Source organism: Diceros bicornis, chromosome 24 (genome assembly GCF_020826845.1).
Source record: "Diceros bicornis minor isolate mBicDic1 chromosome 24, mDicBic1.mat.cur, whole genome shotgun sequence".
Taxonomy (NCBI): domain Eukaryota; kingdom Metazoa; phylum Chordata; class Mammalia; order Perissodactyla; family Rhinocerotidae; genus Diceros; species Diceros bicornis.
In genome coordinates this window covers 23,760,807-23,779,034 of record NC_080763.1, presented here as the reverse complement: position 1 = coordinate 23,779,034, position 18,228 = coordinate 23,760,807, and the positions used below count along the sequence as shown (strand labels likewise).

The window sequence follows — 18,228 nt, the reverse complement described above, 5'->3', positions numbered from 1 at the left end:
AAACGGACATCATATGGCAAGAAATGAACCTCAAACCTTACTTCACACCACACACAAAAATTAAATCAATACATATCATAGACCTAAATATAAAAGCTAAAACTGTAAAACTTCTAGAAACATAAGAGAAAAAGCTTTGTGAAGTTGAGGTTGGCAAAGATTTCCTATATAAGAGGCACAAAATGCATAAACCTTAAAAAAATATGGTCAATTGGACTTCACTGAAATTTAAAACTTCTGTTCTTTAAAAGCCACTGTTACAAAAATGAAAAAGCTAGCCACAGACTTGGAGAAAATATTCACAATATAAATATCTGAGAAAGGATTTATATCAAGATTCCTTTATAACACGATAGTAAAAAGATAAAAATCCTAAATTTACAATGGAAAGAGAGGCTGGTCCAGTGGCATAATGGTTAAGTGTGCGCGCTCCACTGCGGCAGCCTGGGGTTCGCAGGTTCAGATCCCAAGCGCGCACCAACAAACCGCTTGTCAAGCCATGCTGTAGCAGCATTCCATATAAAGTAGAGGAAGATGGGCACAGATGTTAGCTCAGGGCCAATCTTCCTCAGCAAAAAGAGGAGGATTGGCAGCAGATGTTAGCTCAGGGCTAATCCTCCTCACAAAAAATAAATAAATAAATAAAATGGAAAGAAAGATACACAAATGGCCAATAGCACACGAATGCTCAATATCATTATTCATCAGAGAAAAGCAAATTAACACCACAGAGATACATTACTACTAGAATGCCTAAAATTAAAAAGCCTGACAATAACAAGTGTTAACGAGGATGGGGGGCAACTGGAACTCGCATACATTCTACACTGGGACAATGTGATAAGGGACTTTATCCCTTATCACGTGACCCACCTAGTCTACTCCTGGGTATTTATCCAAGAGAAATAAAATCACATATCAACACAGAGACATGTACGTGAATATTTATAGCCACTTTCTCCACAATAGCCCCAAACCGGACACAACCCAAACACTCTACAACAGGTGAATGGATAAACAAATTGTGGTATATTCATACAATGAAATAGTACATAACAATATGGAATGAACTACTGCTTCACACAACAACATGGACAAATCTCAAAACCATTACGCTAAACAAAAAATTCCTAACACCAAACAGTACATACTGTATAATTCCATTATATAGGAAATTCTAGAAAAACTATAGTCAAAAAAGCAGATCATGGGCCGGCCCCGTGGCCTAGCGGTTGGGTGCGTGTGCTCCGCTGCTGGCAGCCCGGGTTCGGATCCCGGGCGTGCACTGATGCACGGCTTCTCTGGCAGTGCTGAGGCCGCGTCCCATGCACAGCAGCTGAAGGGATGTGCAGCTATGACATACAACTACGTACTGGGGCTTTGGGGGGGAAATAAATAAATAAATAAAATTAAAAAAAAAAAAGCAGATCAGTAGCTGTCTGACGCTCGAGGTAATGAGGTGGACTGACTCTAAAGGGGCATGAGGGGACTTCTGGAGGTGATGGAAATATTCTATATTCTGATTGTGGTGATGGTGGTGGTTATGTTGGTGTTCATATTTGTCTAAACTTATCATCAAACTGTACACTTAAAATGGATGCATTTAATTGCATGTAAACTAGATCTCAATGATGATTAAAAATAAACAATATATCATTTAGGCACACATATAGGTGATAAAATAATTTTTTTTTTCAAATCAAGGTAATGATAACCACAAAATTTTGGAGAGTGTCTAACCCTGAGTTAGGGAGCTAGTTAGGAGGGAGGCAGGGGATTAAAAAAAAAAGAGGAATAATGCACAAGTAGATTAAATTACTGTTAAAGCTCTAGTTCTTGAGTTGGGTAATATTCATACTATTATAAATAAATAAGAAAGGCATCACATGGGGAGCAATGACGACACTGAGTCACAATTAATCCAATTCTGTAGGCCTGAGATACAGATCTTAAAAAAAAGGTAGTCACCTCACCCATATATTTCCCATGTCTCTGATGTAGGGAATATGCGAATAAATCCACCTCTCCGATCATTCTCTTCCTTTACCCTCCGTAAAACTCTGATCTACATGGAGGAAGAGAAAATAAAATAAAATGAGTATCTGTTTTTAAAACTGAAATCCATGTGATTATAAGACAGAGGAAGAGAGTTATGACCCAAGAATATGAAAGAAGCACAAAGGGAGGAATTAATTCCATTTAACATGCTGTTTTCTGAGAAGAAATTTCTCCCGTCTTGAATCTTTCTCTTCTCAATATAAGATATGAGTTGGTCATAAATATTATGAACGACTCACTAATTTTCTTTTTTTTTTGTGAGGAAGATCAGCCCTGAGCTAACATCCATGCCAATCCTCCTCTTTTTGCTGAGGAAGACTGGCCCTGGGCTAACATCTGTGCCCATCTTCCTCCACTTTACGTGGGACGCCGCCACAGCATGGCCTGACAAGCGATGCTTCAGTGCCCGCCAGGGATCCGAACTGGGGCCGCCAGTGGCAGAGCATGCGCACTTAACCACTACACCACGGGGCCTGCCCCATGACTCACTAATTTTCACTGAACCCCGTGTTAACCCACAAAGGGCTGAAAGGGAGTTATCTTTACCTCCTCCATTGACAGACCAAGCACAGAACCACCTAACTTCCCCGGCACCTTCTCCCGGGCTGAGGCCACAAGGTTTTTCATTTCCGCATCACTGGCAGAGAGTGGACGGGAACGCTAAGGAGAAGGGAAAACAAAACAGAAAAACCAACAAAAGTTTTCACCGTCTTTCTTCATTTCCCTCCATTCAGTCCCTCAACCTCATTATCTTTCCTAATACATATAAGCTAAAATCCAAAGCCCATCTCTTAATTAATCTCTTAGCCTGAAACCCTAGAAAATAGATGAAAGCTAATAAACTCAAAGGCAAGAAGAGAAAACAGAATAGGAGGAAAACACTAAGGGTTGAGAGAAACAAGTAGGAAAAAAAGAAATATGTCCACATGGCTTTCTAAGCTTGTACCTACTCCTAATCTTTGTTTAGAGTACATTTAATATTTTCAAGGATGTGGAAAAAAATCTGAAAATAACCTCAATATAAAATTAAATGTGTATTTATTTCAGTAAGTAACCAAATTCTTTTCAACACTGGGGAACAAGAGTTAAAAGAACTGAGACATAAGACAGAAAACCAAGGAGCAATCTATTATTGTCACCGATCAAAAAGTTGGGCTGTGGGATGTTTCAGAACTTGAGAGGGAAATATTGAGATGAGAGTCGTCAGCGGCAGAGAAAAGAGCTGACTAAAAGGCCGCAACTTGAGAAATGCGGTGGCTGCTGGACTTCAAGAGGCCTGAGTCAAGAAAGACTGCCCTGGGCACCCCAAGGAGGCAGCCAGGTGTGCCACGCTCACCACAGATCCCCAGAGATGATCCGGGCTATTTCCCCTTCTAAATGATGATCAGGAAGCTCATCTGGGAACAAAAGTTTTAAGTGAGTTTGATGTTACGCGAGCACAGAAATATAAAGGTAACAAGAGAAGTCAGGTATGAAGCATGAGAATACACTATTATTGAAACAGATGAAGTAACTGATAAAATAGACAAATCTGCCAAGTAGGAAGAATAAGAAATAATTCAAGAAATGTGGGTATAAATTGTCTTTCTAGATCCCAAGAAGTAACTCTGATCACAGAGAAGAAGCCCCATTGTCAGGAGCTACTGTTTATTTTTCTCTTTGTGTATATTACTTACGGAAAGGCATTTTGGTAATCAACTTTTGACTTTTTCAGCAATACTCACTGTTATGGACTGAATGTTTGTGTCCCCTCAAATTCATATGTTTGAAGCCCTAACCCATAATGTGATGGTATTTGGAGATGGGGCTGTTGGGAGGTGATTAAAGGTAGATGAGGTCTGGAGGGTGAGGCTCTGGTCTGATGGGATCAGTGCCCTCAAAAGAAGAGACAGTAGAGAACCTGTACTCTGTCTCTGCCCAAGCACTCACAAAGAAGAGGTCATGTGAGCACACAGCTGGATGGTGGACACCTACAAGCCAAGAGGAGAGGCCCCAGAACAAAAGCCATCTTGGTGGCACCTTGATCTTGGACTTTCCAGCCTCCAGAACTGTGAGAAATAAATTTCTGTGATTTAAACCACCCAGCCTGTGATATTTTTTTATGGCAGCCCAAGCAGACTAATACATCTCTGTACACAAATAACCATGAATGGTTTTACCTTTGGACACAAGGGAGACCAATACATACTAATCTTCAAAGCTAGCATGGGAGTTATAAAAAATAGATTTTCTAATAGGCAACTCCATGATGAGATACTAATATAAAGAAAAACCATGAAATCAGCAGATATAAGCAACATGTGAAGGCAGAGACTTGATCTGTTTAGCTTTCCCTATGGTATCTTCAGCAACCAGTTGAGTACTTGGCATGGAGTAGGAGATCAATAAATATTTGTTGAACTAATAGATGAATGAATGTGCTGACACACAGATTAATCATGGTTAGAATAAAACTCCGCAGGGCCAGCCCCGTGGCTTAGCGGTTAAGTGCGTGGGCTCTGCTGCTGGCGGCCTGGGTTCGGATCCCGGACGTGCACCGACGTACCACTTCTCCGGCCATGCTGAGGCCGCGTCCTACATACAGCAACTAGAAGGATGTGCAGCTATGACATACAACTATCTACTGGGGCTTTGGGGAAAAAAATAAATAAATAAATAAAATTATTAAAGAATAAAACTCCGCAGAGGATTTTGGGAAAAATTTTAACTCCCTTCCAATTTCTCTTTAATACATTAATTAATACTGTTTAATGTAATTAATACATTAAACGGTACATTTTGGGATGAGAGGGGAATCAAGGGGAGAGTTTAAAGATTTAGGAAGGGAAGCAACTTAAGTAATATAATCATTAAAAAAAACTTTGAAGTGTGAATGCTTATTTAACTTATAATTTGAAAAAGCCAAAATATAAATGGATGCCTGGAGGATTTTTCTCATTTTCACATACTACTCATTGTTTGCAAAAAATGCTTATCTACTTTACATGTAACAGCATGGCTCTGAACAGAAAGCCACTGGCAGGAAATCCTCCAAAGTCAAGGTGCCTTATCACCTCACACTCTTTAAGAGTACCTTCAAGTCCTCTGAAGTTATGTAAGAAGAGAGTATGAAGTAAGCATCTATTTAAATGATGTAATAAAAAAAAAATAACAATTAAGCATTTTACAATAGAAAAAATGTTATTTGGAAGTGTTGATACGGGCCGGCCTGGTGGCGTAGGGGTTAAATTCGCGCATTCCACTTCGTTGGTTCCGATCCTGGATGTGGACCTACGCACTGCTCATCAAGCCACACTGAGGCAGCATCCCACATAGAGCAACTAGAAGGATGTACAACCATGACATACAACTATCTACTGGGGCTTTGGGGAGAAAAATGGAAAAAATGAGGAAGACTAGCAACAGATGTTAGCTCAGGGCCAATCTGCCTCAAAAAAAAAAAAAAAAGAAGTGTTGATAAACTAAAATCTGTATTAAAAAGTTAATAGAAATATTTTAAAGGGCCAGCCCAGTGGTGTAGTGGTTAAGTTCACAAGCTCCGCTTTGGCGGCCTGGGGTTCACAGGTTTGGATCCCGGGCATGGACCTACACATCACTTGCCAAGCCATGCTGTGGCGGCATCCCATATACAAAAATAGAGGAAGACTGGCAACAGATGTTAGCTCACAGACAATCTTCCTCAAGCAAAAAGAGGAAGATTGGCTATGGATGTTAGCTCAGGGCCAATCCTCCTCACCAAAAAAAACCCAAAATATTTTAAGAAATAGTTATTACCTACTAGAACAGTTTTAAGGAATGCATGGTCATATTTATAACATGGATCAAACCACCACTGAATAACATCTAATGAGCATCTCCAATTTTCGTTTTCTAAATTTTTTTTGTTTTTGTCTTTTTGTTTGTTTTTGTTCATTTTTTGGTCTGTTTTTTATTAATTGTTATTTTCTTATTTGTTGTTTATTTTTCTTTTTTATCTTTTTATTGTAAATTTTTTTTGCTTTTCTAGAACCTAATTTTCATCTTTGTGGAACTGCTTCATGATGGAACCACATTCCTGGCTTCCAGAGATTGAGACTATAATGATGCTGCAACCTGCCTCTACTAATCTAAACTTGCTCCCATAAACAATGAATTAATACCCAAAATCTCAACCTTCTCTTCCAGTCACTTTCAAAGAGTTGTCTCCCATACACATTCACAACCACTCTTTTGTTACTCACAGCCCACAATTCTAACTCGAGCTACTGTGTGCATCTATGTGGGCTGTTTGGGTGGGGCATGTCGGAATTCAGGCAGGTGCCCCCGGCTGGGGCATTTGGGAGGTTTGAAAAAGGAAGGGGCTGAGGGGTAATGGTGCTTGTTAGTTGAATGCCCCAGCTGTCAACTCCCATAGGCTAATGCCTTCACTCTTTTATTGCCACGAATATCACCAGGCTGCAAAGAAAAGGTCAATGTCACCCCAAGGGAAAAAAATGTGGCTAGAAATGCCTTTAATCTCTTCACTTATTTATTTCAATCTAAACTATTAAGAAGGCTGAGAGGGAGAGAGATGAAAAGCTGTAGCTACTGTATCACAAATGCCTCTCTAAAATCCACCTAGGTTGCCTGTGTCTTTGGGGAAGCTACTGGAAAATATCAGACTAGAAAGTCAAAAGTATTTTGCCAATCTCAGCTTTTCAATAAATTTGAGATTAGAGAAAATTTTTTTTTTATCAACATAGTATCTGCTGTGCTGGTTTATAGAGAAACGTATTATACAGGAACAACAAAGCATTACCATCCCAGACCACTGGCTGAATCCCACCAATATTCATTAATGAAACGAACTACTAAGGAATGTGGCCCGAATTACAGACACAGGTTAGAGAAAAGGCAGAGAGAAAAGGGGAAAAGAAAGGATAACAAAGAAAGAAAATAGAAACGCTTATAGATGCCAAGGAGACATACCTCGAGATTAAAAGCAAAGTAAAAGAAAAAAAGAATCAGACTGATTTGAAAGGCCACCAGGACTGTCAAAAACAAAAACAAAACAGTCCAGCAAGTCATTCTGTCGTTTTGACTTTGGGCATATCAGCTCAGCGACATTCTCTGGGAGATAGAATAAATCCACATATTCCAATGAATTGACTGAAGGCACTAAGGAAATAAAGCTCCTCTGAACTTAAAGAGAACCATGGCCTCTGGCTGGATGACACATGATTTCAACTACTGGGTGCTCAGATAGACTTTAAACTGCCAAATTACTGTGCAAGTAAGAATTCTACCATGCAACACGCATCAAAGATGTTAAATTATCATTAGTACAACCTATGATTCAGAAATACACCCAGAGAAGAAACCTTTACACATCTAACCTTTATTGCTAGGGAAGAACTGAGAATGTGAAATTATTGAGACAAGGAACCACTGTCCCCACTCAAAGCAGTAAGAAACAGATGTTGAATCAGAAAAAAAGATTCTAAGCCTAAAGAAAGCTGGAAAGTACCATTATGAGAAGAACTGGACAAAATGAGGAATATGAAAAATGGTGACATGTCCTAAGAGATATCATAATCGAAAGGCAAAAATGAAATCAGTTTGACAGAGAACACATGCAAAGAATAAAATCTCCCAACGCAGTTCTACAAAGTTTGGAATTCTGTGTCAAAAATAAATGAACTAGAAATAGCTCAATTTATATGTGATGCATCTTGTCATCTAGAAAATGAAAGGTAAAGGCAAGTTTAAAAAGCAAAATGAATTAATGCTATCAAATTAAAGAAAATGAACAAAAGGACCACATATGAATAAATCTGGGTAGAAATAAACAAAAAATGACTAACAGAGAAAGTTGACCTTGTTTATCATGTAATGATAACCAGAAGTATACTTTGAAATTAGGAAAAAAAAAAAATAAGTAAGGAGGTTTGTGCTACAGTAAAAAAGGAGATGCAACATCTGGAAATTTGGAATAAATGTAAATCAGCAGGTCTGAGAGACATGCACCTTGTTATGAAGGGAACTGGATTTAAAACTAAAAAAAAAACTTACCAAAACCACTTACAATTATGTTTGAAAAATCATGAAGAACTGAGGAGGTACCAGAAGATTAGAAAAAAACAAATGGGGTACCAATCTTCAAAAATGTAAGAAGTATGCTCCTGGTGATTATCGCCTGGTAAGTCTAACTCGAATCCCTAGTAAAATAATGGAACAAACATTAAAAGGAAAAAATCCATAAACATTTAGAGTTTAATGGGCTCATGAAGAATAGTAGGATGGAGATTGCTTTATTTATTTTAAAACATGCTTTAAAATTTTGATTTTTAGGACAAAATTACAAAAAAGGGGGAATATAGCAAATATATTTAATATCTTTGGATTTTAGACAAGCATTTGTGAAAATTCCATAAAATTTTTATTCTTAATTATATTTCCAATCAGGGCTTAGTGTCATGATATAACGAATAATACACCAACAAAAACTGAAAACAGTTAAAAGATGTCACTATAGGATAAGATAAATAGCAGTGAATCAAGTTAGGAAGTGATTTCCAGAATGGGTATTGATTAAGCATTATTATCTTCATTAATGTCTGGGAGGATGAATAAATAAATTAATTAATTAGTTAATCTGCATTTGTGGATGAGAGCAAATGTGAAAAAACAAGACTATAGATAAATGGATATCAAAATAACACCACATACTGACAATGGAAAAAGGAAAACCAAAATAGGACTCAAACGTGTGAAAGGGACTAAAGCTTCTGAGGGCAAGAGTGTCCAGAACTATCCCAAATAGTTTACCTATGTTTTATCATTTCTTTCTTACCATAACTCCATGTATGTATTATTATCCTCATTGGACAGATGTGGGAAGTGAGCCTCAGAGATGTAAGGGGACCTGACCAAGGTCTCACAGCTAGTTATCGAAAGAGCTCAAATTTGAACCCCGGTCTGTTGACTTTAAAGTCCATGTTCTTTCCACAAAACCATGCCACTTGCCTTGGAACACTAAAAATTAATTTCTGGTGAGTGAAAATTTTAAACCATAGGCATTCAAGGGAAGGGAGAAATGTAGAAAGAGAGAATGGATTAAAAAGGAATAGTCAAACAACAGGTAAAAAACTGTGACTTCACAATCTGACAACAGAAAAAGAAAATCTGACATAGTCTAAATGGCCAGAGCAGAGAATTTCTGCTCTTTTTTCACTTAGCTCTGACAAAACTACTGTGGAGTTGAGAGTGCTTCGTTAACAGCGAGACAGTGACAAACAGGACATTGCAAAAAACAGTAAGAGCCAAAGAATTCAACACATACAAATTGGCTGAATAAAGCCAGAAAGGCTCTGTGTTATGTTAGCAGTGTGCAAACACATAACTACTAGAGAGAGTCCTGCTCATCCACAGGCTATTGCAACCTGTGGCAATTCAAGCAATGGAGCTAGATGTAACAGAATTAAAATGGGTAGGGATATTGAGATTAGAATTACACATCATAAAATATTTGAAGTCAAATTCAGAAGGCTATGAAATAGTACTTTTTATGTTCTCTTTAAGTAGATTAGTTCAAGAGATATTTAGAATGTAAGCTCTTTGAAGTCAACAGCCTTGTTCTTTTTGTTTTTTCTGCCATGGAGAGCAGCTAGCACTCTTAGGTACTTGCTAAATATAAAACACTAATATTACAGAGTTTTTAATTCTACCAACTAAACACCAAAACTTGTATTACAGAACCACATTAACCAGTTATCAAATAGTAGACAACCAGTAAGTCTTTTTTTTTCATTTCCTGGATTCATATAAACAAGGTAAATCATTTTATCAAAAAACAGTAGCTAAGAGAGTTACAATTCAAGCTTCAAAGCTTACCAGAAACTATCAGAGAGCACAAATACCAAAATAAATACAGCGGAGCTTTTTGCTAAAGAACTAATAGTTGCAAGTGACACACTTATGTAAGAGAACATCCACATCCTTCATATCAAAGCATCAAACAGCAGGAGCAGGACCCTCACAGCCATGCTATCACTTCAGAAAGATGTAAAAAAAAAAAAAAAAGATCTGCATAGAAGAAAACGACAGTTAATCTCAAATACTGCTAATAAGAACAGTAAGAGGGCAAATGCTGATCATTAAGAGACAAAGATAAAATATTTTGTCCTTATTTTAAAGGTAGCATCTGAGACCCTAATTATGGCAGAGTTTCTAAGATTCCTAAAACCACAAATCACTACATATAAGAAACTACATTTCATCTAAGAAACTCAAATATAGCACAATACCCAATGCAAAAACGTTTCCAATACTAAGCTACTGACAATAGTACGTTTCATAAGACGTCTGAGCAAAAGAAAGATTAGTTGTGAACTATGATATTTTCTTTCTGGAATATTTTGGTCAAAGCGATAGATAGGCCTCTAAACCCTGCTCATTATTTAAATTCAAGTGCCTCCATCACAGCATAAGCACTATCAGGAAAAAGGATTCATAAACTCTTGCAACCTCCACTCTTTATTTTGTATCTGAAAAGACCTCCGTGTGCATTCATTTTTACATATTCTATTTTATGTTATTAAACTATTCATAAAGCAGGTGCATGAAATATGTACTGTGAAAGGGTAAAGCTAAAAGATTGTCCACTTAGGGAATGGAAGTAAAAACTTGAATGAAGTCTCCAAATGACCCAGAACTTACCTGTTTGGCGTTGAAACATGACTGAAACTGTGCAGATACCGGACGCTATAAAAGACAGAAAAACGGAATAAAGCCTTATCTTCTCCTAACATGCCTGTATTTTCCAGCTCCTACATTTATGATATAAAAAAGGAAAAAATGATCTCCAAGCAGAGACCAAAAGGAAGAGCCCTACACTTTGTGCTTGGAAGATCAGAGCATTCTTTATTTTTCACACTGCTTTCTCCTACAGTGTATCTATTCCAGTTTCACTTCCTCACCACTGAGAGCACAATCCTAACTGTCACAGACTGAGGACCTGAAGTTAAATTTGTTTCACACAGTACTATAACTCATCTACAGTTTCTTTAGCCTTTAAATAAGTGTCCTGTAGGTGACTTATGGATGAAGCCATGCTGTTACTTACAAGTTAGCAAAACAAATAGTGAATAGATTCTCTATTTGCAAAGAGTCGCCAATGAAAGCTGACAGGCAAACTAAGAAAAGAGATCAATTCATCCAAGATTGACACACAGCTAGCCCTAGAGTGAAACTTGGCAGAGACTCTGTCAAAGCTGCACAGAAACATTCACAATCCTTTACACGCAATTCTGTGGCTCTTACCACAGATACTGCAGGAAATAATTTGCAAAGGAATGTGATTGCCTAAACCCAGTTTTCCTAGTACACTTAGGTTAATCCTCTACTACTTCTTATTAAAAATTAAAGAAAACCCTTTGATCTGTGATGATGTACTGATTAAGTACAATCTTGTTGCCTGGTTTTACTTCTAATCCAAGATAATACCCCTTAAAATATCATACACCCTTTTCCACATCATAATACTAATACCAATAGGGAATAATTCTAGAGCAAGAGGTCACAGACAGGTAGCCCAAAGACTAAATTCAGCTCAAAGACACGCTATGTTTGGTCTGCCAAGTATTTTTTTAATTGAACTCGTTGCCAATATTTTACAATAAGATTTATGATTTCTCTTGACAGTCGGAAGATCTGACAACACTGGGCCCACACTCAGGCACGGCAGTGCTCAGCTAGGGCACATTAGTAAAGCAGCTGCCCCTTTTTATACGAGGCATGCACTCTCCAGTTTACCTCAGTCACATCACTCTTAGCTCTATTATACCTGGCCCTATTTACTCATTTACATAGTCTACCCACAGCCCCTAGAGGCATTTGAGTTGGCAAACCCTGTTCCAATGAAAAGTTATCTGAATACATAATCGTATATGAGCTTGGCAAACAGAAACAGCACTACTCTAAATGAGACCAGCAAGCAAAAGGAGTGGCAGGAGAAGGGAGGAGAAGAGACAGGGGTGGAGGGCTAATGCAAAGGTGGAGGATGATTGATAGGGGGTGAGGGGAAAGGGAAGGAGGAGGGACAGGGAAGAAGCTGTTTCTGCCTTCAAAGAGCTTACACTCTAGCAGGGGAGTACTGGACAATTTAAAAGCAACCAATCAATGAATGCAAAACAATGCAACAGAGAACAAGTAAATGATGTTGAAATGAAAAGTAAAGGTCACGACACAGTGGATGGATTTAATAAGAAATGATCTCCCAACTTCTAAGCAGGCGAGGTAACCAATCCAGATGGGAAGAGAGGAGGAAGGTGGACCTTTTAGGTAAGAAGAAATGTTAAAGGCAAAGAAACAGAAGTGGACACTAGCCAGGTCTGGACAGGCAGGGACTGATTAGAAGATGGGATGAGTAGAGAGAATGATTAGCTGATTAGTTTAACTGGAACAAAAATGCAGAGTGTACAAGGACCGGCGCAATGCTTGATCAAATGATGTTTCAGACATGCACATGTTTCTGTAGGCATTTATCTCATTTTACTTCAATCAACACCTCATGATCACTGAGGGTCCTTTTGAAGAGAAGATATTATTTCAATTGAGCATCTTCTTTATGAAGCTAGTCTAAAGATCAAAAAGAATGTAGCAGAGTAACGACTAAGAATTTGTAGGCTCCCTCTCTGTGCCTTGTTTACGAATGTATCAATTTGAGAAAAAAGAGGATGATTTTTAAGAAGAGAAAGAAAAAAAGAAATATAATGAAAAAAGAAGCCAAAAAAAAAAAAAGCAGACAGTAAGTTTGTCTGAAAGCACTGAAAGCATAAGCTATCAGCCACAGCTGAATATAACTGCCTTCTGTCTAGAATGATCCCCAAATCCTCCTGCTCTCAGTGACCTCATATCCACAGTGCTTCGGCTCACTCATTTACATCAGCGCCCACTTTCTAATAAGCCTCCTTCGGGTTCCCTGCTGCTGAATTTGCTTACCTGAGGTTTCTGGAAAGGGTTTCTCCTGGAAGACTCAAAGGTGGGATAAATTGGCCGGGTTGATGCCCGCTGGGCAGGATCCTGGCACACAAATCCTGAATGGGGAATGGGAAACATTAACACCTAGGAGTTTCTAAGAAATTAACAGGTTTAGCTGCACCTTTTCTTTAGATGTACAAACTCAGTTTCATTGTCATAAATATTACAGAGATCCATCCTCAAGAGGACTGGGCATGACTCTCCCATACACACTCTGCTTGAATGTGATTCTGACAGAAAAAGAGATGTAGATTTTTGATGAACTTCAGAGAAATGGTGCAAACCACCATTTAAAAACACACGGTTGTCAATAAAAATAAATTATTTTAAAGTAGCTTTCTGGATGGGAACTGGAAAATAATCTTTTTCCAAGAGAATCCACAAGCAAGTGAGGGGTCTTGTCCTGTTACAAGATCCACTTCTGGAACTGCTGAAGACGGTCTATTGGCAACTTTCAAAATGGGCTTTGTAGATTGTCTATGGCTTAGGAAATTAGGCTTGGGCTAATTTCACTTCCTAAAAAGAAGCAGATTCCCAACCACGTAGAATAGAGTAGCTAAGTTGTACAGCATTTGCTGGTACAGCAAATACTAGTTTATTTCAAAAACATTTTATTATGTCTTTTTAGAGTACTTAAAAAAATAACAGCCACAGACCTACAACAGACCCACCTGACTGCTCATCTCCATTTCAAAGTTTTGGCTTATCTACTCAAAAAGGGCTTTCTTCCTTGGGCTGCTTCAGTTATAACTACTGCAGAAAGGATCATGCTGATACCACTAGAGGCTGTCTAGCAGAAATGCAGCCAGTCTCCTTTGTAGTAACAAAGCTTCTTCAGTGGGTTTCACTATCTTAGCTCAGAGAAAAATATACTTTCTCCAGATCTTTGCTTAATTCTCTTCCTCAGCTCAGAATTCCTATGCCCCAGGAATTAGGTCTCAGCCCTGGTTGTGGTTCAGCCTTAGGACAGGATGGAGCCAGGAGGAACAGAAACATATAAACACTTCCCTGAAAATATAATTTTTTAGTACAAAACATTCAGCATGGCTTAAGAACTGCCAGTTGGCAACACCTATAGAGTCTGACAAAATGGACGCTCTGGTTAACCTTTATGTGAGTTTTCAGAAAACATTACTACTCACCTACAACAGTGAACATATCTGAAATCATACTGGCTTTAATCTTTAGGTCCAGAGGTGCATCACTAACAGAACAGAGACAGAAAAGAGCAATCGATAATTTTATAGGTTAACAGAATGGCTGTCCCTAACGGGCTCCAAAACAGCAAAGCTTCCAGATGTCAATGAGGAGCAACACATAAAGCTCACCAAATCCATGGAAAAATAAAAAGAAATCTGGGCAAAAATGCTAGAAATAAAAGCCTGGTGTTAAACTCATCCTCTGTAGGGCAGGCCCAGCACCAAGACATTGATTCCCTGACATGCAATCTTTTTATTCCAGAAGGTCTTGTGCAATTCAAATTCTGCACAAGTCAAGAATACTGCTTCATTATCACTGCAGATTTTAGAGATTCAAATATTTAATATGCTCTTTTATGACTGTGCCCAACATCCAAATTAGTTTTTACTGCTGCAATACTCAAATCACATTCATATGCAAGAGAGGGAACTTTGGCCATCTTTGTACATTTTTTAAGGCTTCATTTTCTGTTCTAAATCAATCTTGTTAAGCTTGCAGGCTTGCAAATGAGCGCAAAAAAATATAAGTTATCCCAAAATATCACCAGACGATGCAGCAGAACACACACAGAAACAGAAACAACATGGGCTGAAAGTTGGAGGCCTCTCTGTGGCAGTGACTGCTGTGTTGGCTTTGGCCAACACATTGGAGGTGTTCCTCCATGAATCAGAGTACTCCAGCTGCTGGATCCAAGGCATCACTCTGGGGATCTCTAATACTGCATGATATACCTTGCTCGGCAATCTGCAAAAAGCTGACTTAACAAAAGCGTAGCTCAATATCTGAAGCATCTGTAATATCTAGCTCTACAACTTACTATTGGGGTTAAGCCAAACTCTCACCCCACAAAGTAGTCAATCCGTCTTCATTTGATTACTTGGCATTTGCCAACATTTCTCATCCTTAAAAATGCAGCAGCTGGGTGGTCTCTGCCATAAATCTCTAGGGTCTCTAGCTGTTTACAGAAGCATATAGCTAATAGAAACTCTGGCTGTAGCTGCAGATATAAGCAGAATCTTCTCTGGTACTGAAAAATATGTTTCTTTCCTTCTTCTAAACAACGGATAGGTTAAAAAAAATTTTTAAAGATTGTCTAAAGTTTTGGGACTTTAATCTTGGATGGATACCAGGACATGGACAGAGCAAAAGGACCAGATATGATCTACACTACCCTGGGCCCAGCTCTATACACCTTTATGGATACGTGGATTTGAGTCTGTATAAACCTTTGGTAATAAAGGAAATATAATACCTCATGTATTTGTGTGGCCTTAGCAGAACATGTACAAAGTTTCAAAAAAAAAAAAAGAGAAAGAGAGAAGTGGGGATAAAAATAAATGCAAGAAGCATCCCTTAGGAGCCCAATAAGACAGTAAACATAGATGGCAAATTGACTAGTAAGATAGGGATTCATGGTTGTCACATGGACTTGGACAACAAACCACAAAACCCCCAAATTTAGAAATTCTAGTCATCTCTATCTAGTAACTAGGGGGAAAAAAATCTCCTAGTGCCAAGAGACGTAACCAAAAAAAGTGTTTTTTAGTGCTACTCATTGAAGGTCTGTCCTTTTCTAGTTGATGGAACAGAGTACTTACCAGGCCAAAGAAGGAGAGAGATTCACTTCCAACAACCATGGCTTCAGAGTAGAATCTATGAGCACATCAAAGCCATAGAGTTCTAGAAATACAACATAACACAATATACAAGATCATTTTCCATGTCACAACCGAATAAAGATCTGGAAGATTCAATCCAATCAACTTCCACCAGAGCCCTAGAAACTTGCTGAGTATAAATAATAAGTGGAAGTAGAAGCAGAGAATCTTTCCAGTTCAAGAGAAATTAATCAAGCTCTGGAGATAATAAGAAAACAATGCAATAAAATTCCACTGTTTTTTTTTTTTATCATCCACTCTATTAACATTCTTGAATTCTAAACACAAAGTGACCTGACTCTAGGAGAGTCAACAAGCAAGATTCTGCTGTGCTTATGGGTAAAAAAAACGTTGGGACAGGAACGCAACAAGTACATCCAGTATCAATGGTGCTTTGGGCTTGCTTTGGATTGTTATCCCCCACCACTTCCCCGCCACACTCTGAAAACAGAAAAATCTACTGAAGGCATCTCTCTAGTATGATTCCATCACACTTCCTTAAACCAAGATCTTGCTTTTGCAACCTAGGTCAAGAAGACATCTAAGTATAAAACGTATTTATTGTTTCCCCTCTCTTATGGTTTCAATTTCCCTTTGAAGATAGAAAATAAAATACACTGGCCCAACACAGAAAGATAGAAGAGAAAGGAGGGAGCTAGTGGCAGGACAGCAGGATTGTGACAAGCCATCTTGCACTACTATTATTATTTAAAGGAGGGAGCCAGAGATCAAATTTCCATGGGTTCTGGATTCTTTACTGATTCTCTTACCCTAATTCCCCAACTGTTGCAAAGAGCAAAGCAAGAACCATGAGTAGGCTTTTCTCCTAGAATGCAGGGATGAGAGGCTAGCTTTGGAACCTCAGCTGGCAACCTCTACTCTTATTATTACTAATCAGACCCTCTCTACAGAAAGCATAGTGCATAGTCCTACTTGGTATACTTACATCAAATATATCAGATTTTCAGAAGTCCCAGTAACTCCCAAACATCCCACTCTGTGTCCCTCAAATAAACTCTTTACATGTTCTTTCCAAGAGAAAAGACTAGCTTCCTTACAGTTCGACCAGAGGTCACAGGCCACAGCTCACACCCACAGAACACAACCAGGTATTTTCTAGAAATTCATTTTGAAACAAATTTCTTTACTTCAAAAAAGATTTTCCCATTTCTCAAATCTCTCAAAAACATAGAAAAATAAATGTAGGCTTCTAAAAAGATGGTGCCAAAGACTCTCTTCTAGAACACAGGAAGTCTGATGTAGTACCAAGAATCCTAGAATGGGAATCTAGAGACCTGGATCCTCCTCATGACTCCACCATTTATTCACTGTGGAACATGGGGAAGTCATTTCTCTCTCTGATATTTCTTTAGCACCTTTTGGTTTCCTTTATCCTCTCTGTTAATTATCATTTGTCAATATCTGTATGTTCAGTAAACCTACATCCAAAATTCTTATTTACGTAGTATGGATTCAGGTAGACATTCATATTCGAATTCTCTCTAGAGAGAAGTTTCCAAGAATGACTTGGCTACCATAGTAATTATTTAGGATTCCACTTAATTTGCAAAAATAATCACAAACTATAAAAGAGTCTGAGAGGGGATTCACCTTCATGTAACCACACAAAAATTAAATATTATCTATACTTTAAAATGTAAAGAAAAGAAAGCTTCTTCACCTATCTTCTTTTGGTAACAAACTCATAGCTTTTACGGCCAGAACATTCTTCTGAATATTTTACCTAATCTGCAGTCACCCCACAGAATATATATTTATTTATTTATTATTTATTTATTTATTTTGTGTGTGCGTATGTGCGTGTGAGAGGAAGATTAGCCCTGAGCTAACATCCATGCCAATCCTCCTCTTTTTGCTGAGGAAGACTGGCCTGGGCTAACATCCGTGCCCATCTTCCTCCACTTTGTATGGGTTGCCACCACAGCATGGCTTGACAAGCAGTGCATCAGTCCACGCCCGGGATCTGAACCTGCGAACCCCGGGCCACCGAAGCAGAGCACGCGAACTTAACCACTACGCCACCAGGCCTGACCCAGAATATTTATTTTTAATCTGAGAAAAATCTTTTGTAATATAGCACTAAATAAAGCATTTAAAAGGAAAAACCTACCTGCAAACTCTACAAGTCCATGTTAATATTACACAAGCAAGAGAGAATATAATGTGAGTCTGATTCAAGAAAAATAACATTCTCTTCAGTTTTTAAAAGCTGAAGCAAAGGATTCAACTGTTTCATAGTGGTAATATTATTAATAAGAATAGTATGAGGAACACAGTGAAAATAATAATTGAT

The 18,228-nt window shown here is 38.3% G+C and overlaps 1 protein-coding gene across 16 annotated transcripts in view; it reads right to left on the bottom strand.

Moving 5' to 3' along the window:
- Positions 1-18,228, bottom strand: part of TTLL5 (tubulin tyrosine ligase like 5) — a 296,525-nt gene that overhangs the window by 216,248 nt on the left and 62,049 nt on the right. For 13 of the 16 annotated variants that reach the window (XR_009223721.1, XM_058567405.1, XM_058567407.1 and 10 more), the window contains 6 exons: positions 15,855-15,936; positions 14,199-14,260; positions 13,018-13,112; positions 10,735-10,779; positions 2,605-2,718; positions 1,974-2,065 (listed from right to left, as the gene is read on the bottom strand). Coding sequence is in view for 15 of the 16 variants with exons in the window: in XM_058567405.1 (XP_058423388.1) it covers positions 1,974-2,065; positions 2,605-2,718; positions 10,735-10,779; positions 13,018-13,112; positions 14,199-14,260; positions 15,855-15,936 (490 nt within the window). In the remaining variant the exon portion in view is untranslated. The remainder of the gene's footprint in view (positions 1-1,973; positions 2,066-2,604; positions 2,719-10,734; positions 10,780-13,017; positions 13,113-14,198; positions 14,261-15,854; positions 15,937-18,228) is intronic. The other 3 variants (XM_058567402.1, XM_058567406.1, XM_058567408.1) reach the window with 1 other exon arrangement.